Here is a 13,646-nt window from a genome sequence, read left to right as displayed (position 1 = left end):
CCGATTTAGTCCTAAACCTTTTTTTGGTGCCGATTTAATCCTAAACATTTTTACGTTGTGCCAATTCAATCATTTCCGGTCAATTTTGGCCGAATTTTGCTATTTGGACGCCGGCCGACCGTGACATGGCCTATCGGCGTTGACGTGCATAACTTTTAATAGTATTTTAATATTTTGAATATTTTTTTTATTTTTATTCTTTTCTTTTCTTTATTCTTTTTCTTTTTTTCTGCTCATCTTCTTCCTCTAGTCGATTGTCGGAGCTTAGCGACGGCCGACGAGGTCGAGACCTTGCCGGCCACCTCACCGGTGGCGCGAGGGTAGCCTCGCGCCGGGCGGGCGAGCCTCGCTGCCCAGATTCGAGGGCGGCCTTGCGCCGGGTGGGCAAGGCTCACCCTCGCCGAGATCCGGCGTGAGGAGGAGCTGGCGGGCTTGCCCTCACGGCAATGGGCGAGGCTTAACCCTCGCTGCCCAAGCCTCGAGGGCAGCCTCGCCTCGCCCGATGCGAGGCCGCCCTCGTGGCCACCGGTGAGGTGGCCAACAAGGTTGACCTTGACCTCGCCGACCATCGCCTCTAGCCCGTCGCCTCTAGCCGGTTGCCGAGCTTTGGCGACCGGCTGGAGGAAGAAGATGAGTAGAAAAAAGAAAAAGAAAAGAATAAAAATTAAAAGAGAATTTTTTTTTAAATATTATTAAAAGTTGTACACGTCGTACAAGACGATCGATCAAGCCACGTCGGTGGCCGACGTCCGATCAGCAAAATCCAATCAAAATTGACCGAAAGCACTGAATTGGCACAACGTAAAACGGTTAGAACTAAATCGGTACTAAAAAAAGGTTTAGGACTAAATCGGTACAAAACCAAAAAGTTTTTTGGCACTTTTCCCGTTGAAAATGCTGATAGTCGTTAAGGTTGAATAGGTAGAGATTCCATCAATTTGGTCTCCGATACAAACAAATCTTGGTTTTCATTAATAGAGTGTTTCACCTAATGAAAGAATTTTGCCTTTGAGATGATTGTTAATCAATCAAAATATTTTGTGTGATTAAATATTCTACAAATATAATATTAAAGCTTAATAGTCAATTAAGATATTCTAAAGTAGGTATTCATGCTAGATTACAAGCTATCAAGGAATAAGATAAATATATCAAAGTATTAATCTTGTAAATAATGACGAGAGCTTCGTTACATGTAATATAAGTATTTTGCTATTATTGAGCTATCTCAGTATTTTGATGATATTCAAAGCTTTGTTGATATCCACGTAGTTATCTTTATGATATTTATGCAGTTCGTTGCTTTTGGCTTCTTAAATATGATAAACTATTCTAACAAATATACTTTGACAATGATAGTTATGTAAATACTATTGACATAAAACCTTGATACTTTCAAGTTAGTATAAATTCACCATTCTTTTAGACTTGTTCATGTAGGTTTTTCATCATAAAGAATCATTTTATCATGAATATTACCTGAAACATAAACACTTCTTGAATGTATAAGATGATATAAGTTATGGATAGTTTTGTCAACTACAAAATATATATTAGAAGTTTTCTTAATGCTAGCAATAATGTCAGTTTCTTGTTGATTTCTTGTTCTTACCATTTTTTTTTAATGAAAAAAATTTCAAGACTGCTTTCTCTCGTGAAGAGCAACAATCCCTCTTCTTCTTTTTTTCCCTCTGACCAAGGCGAAGGAGGTTGAATTTGTGCATTTAATTTTTCGTTGTTATGGTTGTTGAAGTTAGTTTTCATAGAATGGCACTGAATGTTATTGTGACTATTACCTTTTCAGATAAAGGACATGATATGCTACTAAATGCACTTCCTATAATGTCGAGCACAAAAACCGGTGATAGAGAGAAAGATAATTGATTCAATTAACTTTCTTTGTTCTTGCCATTGCGATCTCCTCAAATGAAAAAAAGAAGAAGTCACATCAAGCTTGTCAAAAAGATATTTCATCGAAATGTGAAAATCTAAGAATATGGATGAATTTTAAGGAAAATGGTTCTTTGGTGATGCTGGACACAAAAGTAAATGATTTTACTATAAATGAATTGACAATGCAAGTATTGGAAAACAAAGGTTGTTGAAAATATAAACGATAAGAAAATTTGAAATAGGGAAATGATGAAAATGCATGTAATTTATAGATGAAAGTAATTGCATAAGACTATTGCTTATGCAAGAGAGCTAAAAGGATTATAACACAGGTTTTCATATCTTATTAACAATATTTCTCACAAATAGTTTGAATTTTGAATCCTTAAGTAATTTCATAATACTATTAACATTTAGTTACCATAACATCCAGTATTTTCATAATAATATTTGCATGACATTCAGACTTTTCTATGTTCATTGATAATTTAGATCATGAAGTTAAGTAATAGTTAGCTCAAGATTCAAGTTGGTACGTAGAAAATCTTTGTGAGATTGTTAAATTTATGAGGTGTGGAAAACCGGAAATATGATTTCTTGTGACCTTAATTGTCCCGAGACCGATATGTTGAACTTAAATTGATAAATGTTAAAGTATATGTTGATGATGTAGAATTACGTTAATTAATTATCGATGGAGATGGATATTATTCGAATTACATGTTTATTGATTTTCGAGTTTTAAGGATACTAAATTGAGATTTTCCTAGTTTTCGGTATGATTTAACAATAATTTTGGCAAATTTGAGATATCATGGGCTACGTTATTTATTTTAACCTTAACTAATTAATACTAATCAAAATTCACGTATATTAATGATGACCCACTCTCTTAGCCAAATGTGAAGGATTTATTTTTTACTATGATCACATTTAAATTACCAGAATTAAATCACATGTTAACCACTTGTAATTTTAAAAAATTTATATGCCATGTCATTTGTCCTATTAATATCTTATATGCCTCTTAACATATAAGGTTAAGCTATCATTATAAAAAAATATTATTCATCAACTCTTCTTTCTACTTGGCCAAAAACTAGGTGAAACTTTGCCACACCTAATTCTAATTTGAAAACAACTCTCAACCTAGCATTTTATTCCAAATCATTAGTTTAAATTTTGGTAATATTTGAGATTCATTTTTATCTTGGTCTTATCTTTCTATTTACAAATTTAAAAAAAAAAATATCAAATATTTTCAATCCTTATTTGAAAAGCAAATATTGCATTTTTCAAGAGTTACAATGTAGTTAAAACTTTTGGTCGTTCAAGTTTTTTTTAAGATAAGTGAAAAATCAAAGGGCAAAGTTAGCTCGATCTACTTAATACTTTCGACTTTGTTGGTTAATATTTATTAATCTTAGTTATTAATTGAATTTGATGATAAGTATGAGTAAGTCCCAGTAATGGTGTGTTTAGACATTAAGATAATTTAACTTATGATAATAAATTATTACAAGTTTAATATGTATTTGATTGATTTTGTTGGAGCACGATAACATGTTACTTGTGAAAATGACAAAATTAGGATTGAATGTATTAATTACATAATTTTGATACTTAAGGATATACTCATGTATTGCTCATATTCACCTTATAATTACTGACCGCTACTTGTTTTCAACTTCTAATTGTTGGTCACTGCTCATATTCACCGACCACTACTCATATTCATTTTATATACTCACTAGCTATTACTCAAAATCATTTTATACTCATTAGCCATTGCTCACTCATATTCACTTAGTATCACTTGAGTGTGACTATTTACCACTTATGTCCATTTGTTGGGTACATATTGCTCATATCCGTATGTTAAGCATGATCACTTACCATTTATATTCACTTGCTAAGTATAATCAGATACTTATCATATTCACTCACTGAGTATGACCACTTACTACTCATATTCAATTGCTTAAGTATATTTACTTGCCGAGCATATCCATTTGCAAAGTATATCCAATTTCTAAACATACTTGCTTATCGACTATACCTCAAGTGAGTTAACTTAGGGATGCCAAAGCGAGATCCTTTTTGGTAACTTGGTAGGTATGTGATTCGAGATGAATTAGGTAGAAATTAGTGGGCCTTTAACAACCTAGTCCGATAAAGGTGAGAAGTTGTCGTTGAGATCAAGGGGCATGAATAAGCAATGACTTTTGACAAGCTTCTAAAATGATAAAAGAGATAGAAGTAAATCAAATTACACATTGAATAGAGTCGGGACGTCCCGACCTTATACTTATTAGCCATTGCTCATATTCATCTTATACTCACTTCTTGTTTATTACTGTCTGAGTATAATCACTTGTTGATTATGTTCACATTTTTACTCAATTGCTTGACTAAAGAAATTTATTATATTGATGATTACATGACAAGAAATGAATGAGAGTACATGTATTAAAATGTATGTAATCATATATTAATTATGGTTTGTATGAATATAAAAAATGGTAAGCATGTCATTAGAAGGGAAGATGAGAAATGAAAAAAATAAGTTTATCATCAACATTACTCACGTATGGGATAATTAAAAAGTCAATGTCATATATGCATGAAAAGATATTATGGATTGGATGTTTCTTATTGAAATGATTGTTGATTTCATTGTCAATGTAAGAAAGATTATATGATTATAATGTTAACCTATGCATTATAATTACATGATTAAATAAAAAAAAAGTAAATACACACACACACACATGGTATATATATACATATATATATATATATATATACACACACGCATACATGTTTCCATCGCCCACGTAGTAATGGTGCCGATACCTCATGTGTTGGGATATCGTGGTGAATGTTTTGAATGCCTTGAGGGTCGAGATGCCCCATGTCTTGTGATGTCTCAGAATTGAGATGCCTTTGGAGTGTTCAGAAAGTAAATTAAAAAATATAGTACATAGATACATGCCTATACATATCTATAAATGGATTAATTGGTGATGATCATGTAAACAACATGTTATACCATCCATTTGCACTTGGTTGAATAATTTTATATAAAGTTGTTATTTGCTTTGTATCAATATATCATAATATATTCACTCATACTTTCATAGATGATTATTTTTTATTGCATTGAACTTATGTTGTTTGTTAGTGGGAGAATAAGTAGTAAAATGATATCCTACCTTAGACTTAAATATTTCTTTAACTAGGGTTCGATTCACTTACTTTTCAGAATTATAGGATGGTTCTATGAACACGACGATGGAGGAGAAGAGATGATGTCAAAAGCTATTAATCCATGAGTTGGATGGCAATTTGGCTATTGTATAGACTCACTTTTAAGTTAGTATAGGTCTAGATATACTAGTTGATTTTGACATTTTATAACATTGATGCATTATGTGTTTTGCTTGAATATTATATAAAAATAGTAACTATTGATGTTATTGTAATGAAGAAGTATATGTGATTTATTAAATTTGTGCGATTTCTTGTAAGGGATATTGTGAATATTTTGTTGTCTTTTTGCATGTGTAATTATATTAAAAGATATAATTAGATAAGAGAAAAGTCATGCGTGACGTTCTGAGGCATCACAGTTACACTTCTCAAGGTTCTAACTATGATTATTTACAAAAAAAAGTCATAAATTCCGAGACTATCACTATAACTACTCAATAATTATGTGTTTGTGTCAATTATCTCCATCATCAATTGACATTTTGGCAATTCTTTGTTTTGTTCATAAATAACATTATTTCAACACTTGAAAATTTTGAAACGACCATTATTGATGACCTTGTCCATGGTAATCGACAACCTTGAAAATAAAGAAGTTGCACAGAAAAAAAAAAAAAAAAAACCTCAGCTAGGAACTTGATTAATGTTGCATGAGATTCCACTACAACTTGCAAAAGCATGAGTGAGAACAAAAAAAAAATGATGAAATAGAGAGAGACAACCCTAAAAGAAGGTAAGTCACGTGATATGATGGCTTGGTGATAGACCATGGACTTGTGCGTTGTGGGACCTGAATTCAAGAGATTACTTACGCACCTAAAAGCCTTGCCACAATCTATCCATACTTGGATAAAAATCTAGTTGATACGCATTTTCGTCCTTACGAACTTTCCATTGCACATCTCTAATGACATCAAATTTAAGAAAACACATATATTGATCATTGTTTGGTTATTACTTTGCTTCACATGAGAGGATGCTGACTTCATTGTTTCTTCCAAATTGGATAATTAGGCTTCGCTAAGATTCGATGTTGCAAAATCTTGGCTCAACATCTTTGATATGCGCTTATAGTATGCTTTCATCTATTATGAGATGGTTTTTAGTTTTGATATATTTTTTTCTCAAGAGTTAGTTGTTTTGCAAATAGTGTGCTCTGATAGTTCTTCAATGTATGATATAAATTGTTGTTGTATTTATCAAAGGTTCATTAGGGATGACTTCTTCCTTTTCTTCTTCTTGTTCTTCAGGTGCAATAATTAATGATATGAATTTACTTCTAATAATTGCTAGTATTAAAATGCCCCATTCAAGCTTGTCCATTGATTATACGCTATCTTGGGTAAATAATTATTATATGACCATAATATTAACCTATGCATTGCTATTGTGAAACTAAATAATTATTATATGTATGTGGGTGTTTTTTTGTCATCCATATATTAATGGTGATGATGTCCATGCAAGATATCCCATGGAGTGCTTTAAGATGCCTCAAAAGTTGATATGTCCCTTGTATCTAGATACCCTGAAGAATGTTGTGATATATCTCGGGAACCGAGATACCCCATGCATTATAATGTCTTAAAGTTGAGATACCTCGAGAGTATTCAAGAGGAGAAGTTGAGAACTTATGCATGCTTATACATATTTGTTAATGGACTAATTGGTGATGATCATGCAATGCAATACATTATACCATTCATTTGCACTTGGGTGGAAAAATTCATGTAAGGTTATTATTAACTTTGCATTAGTATATATACATTCACTCCTACTCTCATACATGGCTACTTTATATTGCCTTGAATTCATGTTATTTGTTGGTGCTAGGGCGAGTGATAAGATGATCTCCTATCTTAGACTTATAAGTTTCATTAAATGGGATTCAGCTCACTTCTTACTTTTCAAATTTGTAGGATGGCCTCCTGGACATAATAATGGAGTGAAAGCCATCAACTAGTGAATTGGATGATAGTTTGGATAGTATAAGCTTGCTTTTGGATTAGTATGAGCATAGAGGTGCTAGTTAACCTTGACCTTCTCCCAGGACTTATGTATCGTGTGTTTTGCTTGAATATTGTCTAAATATAGCAACTACTGAAGTTGTGCAAGAAAGAAACCCTAGTTGGGAACTCAACCGATGACGTGTGAGTGAGAGTGAAATTGCCAATCCTACTCATCATTATCCTTACACTAAAACTTGGGAAAGCATGAACAAGAAAAAAGGAAATCCATGAGCCAAAGAGGGACAACCTTGAAAGAAGGTAAGCCACGTGAGACGATGGCTTAGTGATGGACGGTGGCCTTGGGCGGGATGACTCCCACCAACCCCAATTCAAAAATTTTACTTACGCTCTAGAAAACCTTATCTCGACCCATCCGTACTTGGTAAAAAATCTGGTCGGGACGCGTTTTCACCCCCCACCAACTTGCCTCTTCACCTCCCAGACGGCATCAAATTTAAGAAAAACACATATATAGACCATTGGACCTTATCACAATCTCCATACATAGCATGATTCAAAAAAAAGAAAAATATCTACCTCAACTCAATCAATTTCTTACCAATTCATTTGCTATAAGAAGAAAAGGCACACAGGAGCCAATTCACGTTGACCAGGACCACCTGAGTCCCACCCCCTCAAGACTCGCCCCGACCCTTCCCTCCCTCCCTCCCTCCCTCCCTTCTCCCTCTCCCTCACTCCCTCACTCACTCTCTGATGGCAGCTGAGCTCCACCTGCTGGAATCCCCCTTCGGCGACGACGACGCCTCCGCCGCCGCCGCCTCCGCCGCCGCCATAGCCGCCCCGCAGCCGCCGGCCGCTGCCGCGGTTCCGCCCCCGCCTCCGCCCCCGCCGGCCGCTCCAACCGCTGCCGCTGCCCCGCTCCGGCCGCCGCCCAGGGGCTCGCCCCGGCGACAGCCGACAATCCCGCCCCGCCGCTCGCCCCGAAACGCCAGCGCCGCCCCAGCGTCCGGCTCGGCGAGATCGGCGGCGAGCAGCCCGGCGCTCTCGCGCACGACTCGCACGCGCGGCGCCCCAAGCCGGCGTCGTCGTGGCGGCTCCCCAAGGAGTCCGCCGCGAATCCGCAGTCCTCGAAATCGGTCAAGGCTCGCTCGCTGACGCACCTCGTCAACGGCGACGGCCAGCCGCACGACCTCGAGAACAGCTCGGGCTTCGATTTCCCCAGCCGGAAGGCGAAGGCGCGGCGCGGGGTCGCCGCGAAGCGGCAGAGGTCGAGCTGGACGTCGTCGAAGCTGGACCACGTCGCGGACAACATCAGGGAGGACGAGGAGGAGGAGATCAACGAGGGCTTCCGGGATTTCGGCGCCGCCGATTCCGGGTCTCCTCCGACGAAGGAGCACAGTCCTGCTTCGCTGGACGATGCCGCGGCGCTCGACAATTGGCGGAGAAGGCCCAGCCGCGGGAGGTCATCTCTGAGCCGCGACAACGGCGGGAATGAGCTGGACACTGCCCGAGAGTCCGACTATAGAGACGGGAAAGGAGGAAGCAGCGACGGGGTCAGGAGCTGGCTGGTGGAATTGGGGCTTAGCCGGTACGCCCCGGTTTTTGAGATTCATGAGGTTGACGACGAGGTTCTGCCGATGCTGACGCTGGAGGATTTGAAGGATATGGGGATCAATGCTGTGGGATCGAGGAGGAAGATGTACGCTGCTATCCTGAAGCTTCGCAAGGGTTTCTCTTGATGTGAGTTGCTCTTTTGATGCAACACAGTAGATAGTGAGCGATAGCTGCTGTAACTGATAGCATTTGTCATAGATGGGTTTTGGGATTCTCCTGCTGATGATGAATAAAGATGCGAATAATGTTCTAACTTTGAATACATTGTATTATTTGTTGATGAGTAAGAGCACAACCACAAAAGGTTAAAGAATTTGTGATTCATCTCACTGATCTTCATCCCATTGGAAGAAGAAAGTGCAGAAAAGTTGAGCAAGACATTTGACCAAATTTAGCAGCATCCCAAGCTAGATATTGTTAATCGACCCCATTAGCAACGGACTATTAAACTTTTCGCCAGTTCACTAATAACGTACTTCGAGATCATATCTTGCTTGCTTCTCATCTTGGCAAGTACTTCCGTGTTCCAAATATGTTGCGACCCTGCCTAAGAGTGGGGTGATGTAGGTTTTCGTTGGCTGATAATCTAATCAAGCCGTTCACTACTTAGGCTGAAGATACTGTATATGCTTCACTTTCTCTGTCTCACAATACAATCTTTTATAACATGCTGTTGTGTGCATGCTTCACTTTCAGTAATTGGAGGGGATATTTCATAGATTAGGGATTGGAGTCTGTAGTTTGTACATGTGTCCCCAATAGAAGGCCTGTTTGAAGATGTGCAGTTTTTGAATGAGTGGATGCTCTGAGATAGGACAAGAAGCCATTTTGCTCAAGAGAAATGAATGAGAAATCTGAAGCTTTTAGCAAATATTGTAGTGAAGTTTCTGACCAGACAAAGGCTATTTGCAACCATGGAATTTAAGTTATGCTGTAGGAAATGACAGGAATTCTCTTCTTTTTCTCTTTTAATGATCTTGAGAGCAGAACAGCAAAAGAGTAGGGCATAACCGCGTATGAGGGTTTATTTAGTTAGTGCTTCCAATTGATATTTGAACTTGATTTTCATGAAAATTTGGAGTTCTATTCGTAAATTGTGCTACAACTTGATAAAAGAACCATGTTACTGTATACAAGATTTGGCTAAAACTTGTGTTTACTGAAAAAGGCATAATACATTACATTCTAGATTTAATTGTTCTTGTGGTCGCAATTTCACTGGGTTGTAAACTAAAAATTGACCAATTAAATTACTTTTCACCAATACAGCTAATTAAATATTGAGAAACATTTGCTTCAGTTCAGTAATTTGACCCTGATGAAGCAAAATTGGGCTACTGCTGGTGAAAAGTTAAAAGAAAAATGCATGTGTCAAACTTGTGATCAGATTAATGAATAGGTAATACATTCGTTACATATACGAACTGGATGCAACGTTGGACGAGCAAAGTCATCTCAAGGAAAGAAGAGAAAGGGGTCTGCAGTTAAATGCATGTCTCTTAGCCTATGAAAGTCCTCTTTGACCTGAGAAGTTCTTACTTATATCTATCTGGCGTGATTTAGAACTGTGTTTGAAGAACAGAATGGCAGTAAAATGTGGTTTAAGCACTTGTGCTCTTGTAAAGCACTTCCATGAGCATGATGAATATGTTTTTCACATTGCTGGCATTTCCATTAATCATCTCAATGCTAAGAAATATTATCCACTATGCTTTTCATCATTTCACAAGGTCAGCATTTTTATCAATCTGAAAGAGTAAAAAGATGGGTGCACAATGTTTACTGTAACTTGTTATTGCCAGCATTGATGTGTTCTTCTCAAATACAAAGAACTTTTCTTATCTGACACAAAACTCGAACCGCATTGTCAATCAGATAAAGGCCTTAATGTCCTTTTGATTAGGAGCAAGATTTGTGTGCTTTCTTTATAAAATCCCAGATTCTTAGTTGGGTTCAGTTAAGCATTACGCTATGGTATATATATGGTGAAGCTAATGCTGGCTCAGCTCAGGGGAAGTTTCTGTGCCAGTAATGTTGCTGAAACATGTCTAGCCTCTGCCTAAAGCTTATCACCTATAGAGAGCATAGGATCTCAGCTGTTGAATGAACATAAACATGTTGATGACATTTTCACTAGAAAATGACTGCAAGAATTAGGTCACATGTTTATCCTGCAGAATATTTTGGTGAGTCTTGGTAATTTAAAGGTTATGTATGATATCACTTTGTTTTGGCTTGTAATGAAAATTAGCCTTGTAATGGAGATGACTGTAGGTTTCTTGCGGATGGTTAAGATACGAGAGAGAAGTCTTGATAAAAATTGACAACATTTTCACTAGAAAATGACTTCAAGAATTAGGTCACATAAGTATCCTGCAGAGTATTTTGGCGAGTCTTCATAATTTAAAGGTTATGTATGATATCACTTTGTTTTGGCTTGTGATGAAAATTAGCCTTGTAATGGAGATGACTGTAGGTTTCTTGCGGATGGTTATGATACGAGAGAGAAGTCTAGATAAAAGTTCTGCAATTTTGGTATGAATGATAGTTAGGGTGAAAAAAATGATGAAGTTATGACTTGCGCATGTTACACTCTACATAGAAAGGGAAAATTGTCAACATTCGTAGTTGTTTTTGAAATCTGGGCAGTGCTAGCTCAATATAAATTTGTAGTCTTTAAAATGTTTGGATGACGAGACCCATGATTTGATCCTTTAATTCTTGAAGAATTTGTATTCTATGGTTCAGCCTCAAATAGATATGTTATTCTGAGCAAAACTATTTAATTTGCTTAGTTTCCCAAGAGACTGAAAACAGATGAGAAATGGATGTTCAAACTTTGGCTCACTACTTTCTTTTTGGAACTGAGCAATGAACTTATACTTTTGGCAACATAGAGGTGCTCTTGTACACCTCTTTGAGGGCTCAGAAATGGATGATGTTGTGGAAGCTTTTACTCACTACATAATGTTTAGAATCGGGCAATGAACTTATCCTGTTGTGAACAGAACTGGTGCTTTTTTCTAGGTAAGTTTCCACCAAAGCGAAGCATCATGTTCATTTATCTCACGGTAAGGCATTGGCTTGGAGCTTAACCTTTCAGGAAACAAGTTTGCTTGAATTTCTGAAATGCTGCATCAGTTTACTGGAAATGGCAAAGGGAAGGTATAGTTGATTGGAGTTCAGTCAAATGGGATCTGCTTGGTCAGGTTGGTTATCATGGTTTTAGGTTTGGGCAATTCAAACTTATCCTGTTGTGAAAAGAACTGGTGCTCTTTTGAGCATCTGTATGTCTAATTAAACGTTTTTTTCTTGGTAAGCTTCCGCCAGAGAGGGCCATCATGTTCATTTATCTCATGGTAAGGCATTGGCTTGGAAACTTAAACTTTCAGTAAAAAAGTTTGCTTGATTTTCTGAAATGCTGCATCAGTTTACTGCAAATGGCAAAGGGAAGATATAGTCAATTGGAGTGCAGTCAAATGGGATCTGCTTGGTCAGGTTGCTTATCATGTTTTAAATTTGGGCAATTCGAACTCAGATAGGAATATCTCGCCTTGTGCATGAAACTGAGTTTCTTAGTGAGTATGATTGTGTCGTTGCATTTGCAATAGTGAAGCTGAAGTAACACTGATCAATTGTTCAGCAGTGAGAGAGCTCATGTCCTTAACTTATCGTTGCCCCACTGGTATATATAGAGTGGCTCCTGAGCGAGTTAAGAAGAAATTATGCCTGGGTCGCATCTTTCCTTAGTAAGGATCTAATAAATGTCAACCCATTTATGAGAATCATTTAAAAGCCATGTCTAGTTCAGCATTTCTATCTGTCAAAGAACACTACTGCTAAAGCTGAACCTTGACTCATGCTACTTTAAGGAAAGACCTCGCACTTCATTACCTCTAAAGCTCTTTTAGTTCTCTAGCCACTGAGTATCAGAAGTGTAGATGATATAAACGAGATTTGGAATATACTTCTTGTTTTCAACTGCTGTCATTCCATTCCAAACCTCAGGAATTTGACAGAGTCCTGGAATATGTTAAGAGTAGCGACGCTGCACCCATTGAATGTTCAGTAGTTACAGTATCTAGTGCCTGAATCTTACGCATCTTCTTGCAAGTTCCTTTCCTTTCTTTTAAGTTATAATAGGTCAAAATGTTAGCCACTGCTGGTTCCCCAATCGAAGTCATATTTTTCCTTTTTTTTTTCACCCCAGTTGGACAATGCCAGTGGACAGCGTTCATCAATATGAAGGCCTTTGAGCAGCATCTCTCTCTCTCTCTCTCTCTCTGCCTGCTTGGTCATAACTATATGAGGAATTTACAGAAGATTTTCCTTTCTTTTACAGCCTCCCAAATTCGTTTCTTTTCACACTCTTCTATAAGTTTAGCCTGCCTCTTGAAACGGTCAAGTGAGCTTGTTGATGATGTTGCTCCTCCTGCCTTGAGCACGTCTTCCCAGCTTCTCCCAGACGCTGTAACAGGTAATAAAAAAGCTAATTGCACCACATCCTCAGTCTTCTGGTTGATGCTTTGTCGGTCGCTTTGATCCTAAATATTCAAGCAGAGCTCTTCCTGTTTGGCGTTCTACATTTTCAAGCATGTACTTTGGGATGGGAATGGAGAAAACATAGTGTATGAGTTTATCATACCTTTTAGCCAAGATGTGACTTTTCTTTGAGTAATTGTTTATTCATTGGATGATGTTGAGGTAGACACAAATACTTGTGGACATTGTTTATCTTCAAATTATTTTCTGTTACAATGGAGATGATTTACTTGAATTTTGAATAAACTGCCATTAGAGACGCTTGTTCTGGGAGATTTTAGACCTTTATTGTCATTTGCCCGCTTGGTACTTTTCTGGCTAGTTCTCTTTTGCAACTCAAGAAAGTCCGTCAAT

General features: G+C 37.4%; 1 protein-coding gene across 1 annotated transcript; it reads left to right on the top strand.

Annotated features, from left to right (window-relative positions):
* Nucleotides 1–7,309: 7,309 nt before the first annotated feature.
* On the top strand, nucleotides 7,310–13,616 carry LOC104453544 (ankyrin repeat and SAM domain-containing protein 6). Its single transcript, XM_018859596.2, has 3 exons — nucleotides 7,310–7,316; nucleotides 7,902–8,876; nucleotides 11,778–13,616. The coding sequence occupies exons 1-2, from the start codon at nucleotides 7,310–7,312 to the stop codon at nucleotides 8,873–8,875; spliced, it is 981 nt and encodes a 326-aa protein (XP_018715141.2). The 3' UTR covers nucleotide 8,876; nucleotides 11,778–13,616.
* Nucleotides 13,617–13,646: the final 30 nt, after the last annotated feature.

Source organism: Eucalyptus grandis, chromosome 7 (genome assembly GCF_016545825.1).
Source record: "Eucalyptus grandis isolate ANBG69807.140 chromosome 7, ASM1654582v1, whole genome shotgun sequence".
Lineage (NCBI taxonomy): Eukaryota > Viridiplantae > Streptophyta > Magnoliopsida > Myrtales > Myrtaceae > Eucalyptus > Eucalyptus grandis.
Note: the sequence above shows the minus strand (reverse complement) of the source record. Positions and strands in the feature narration are given on the sequence as shown.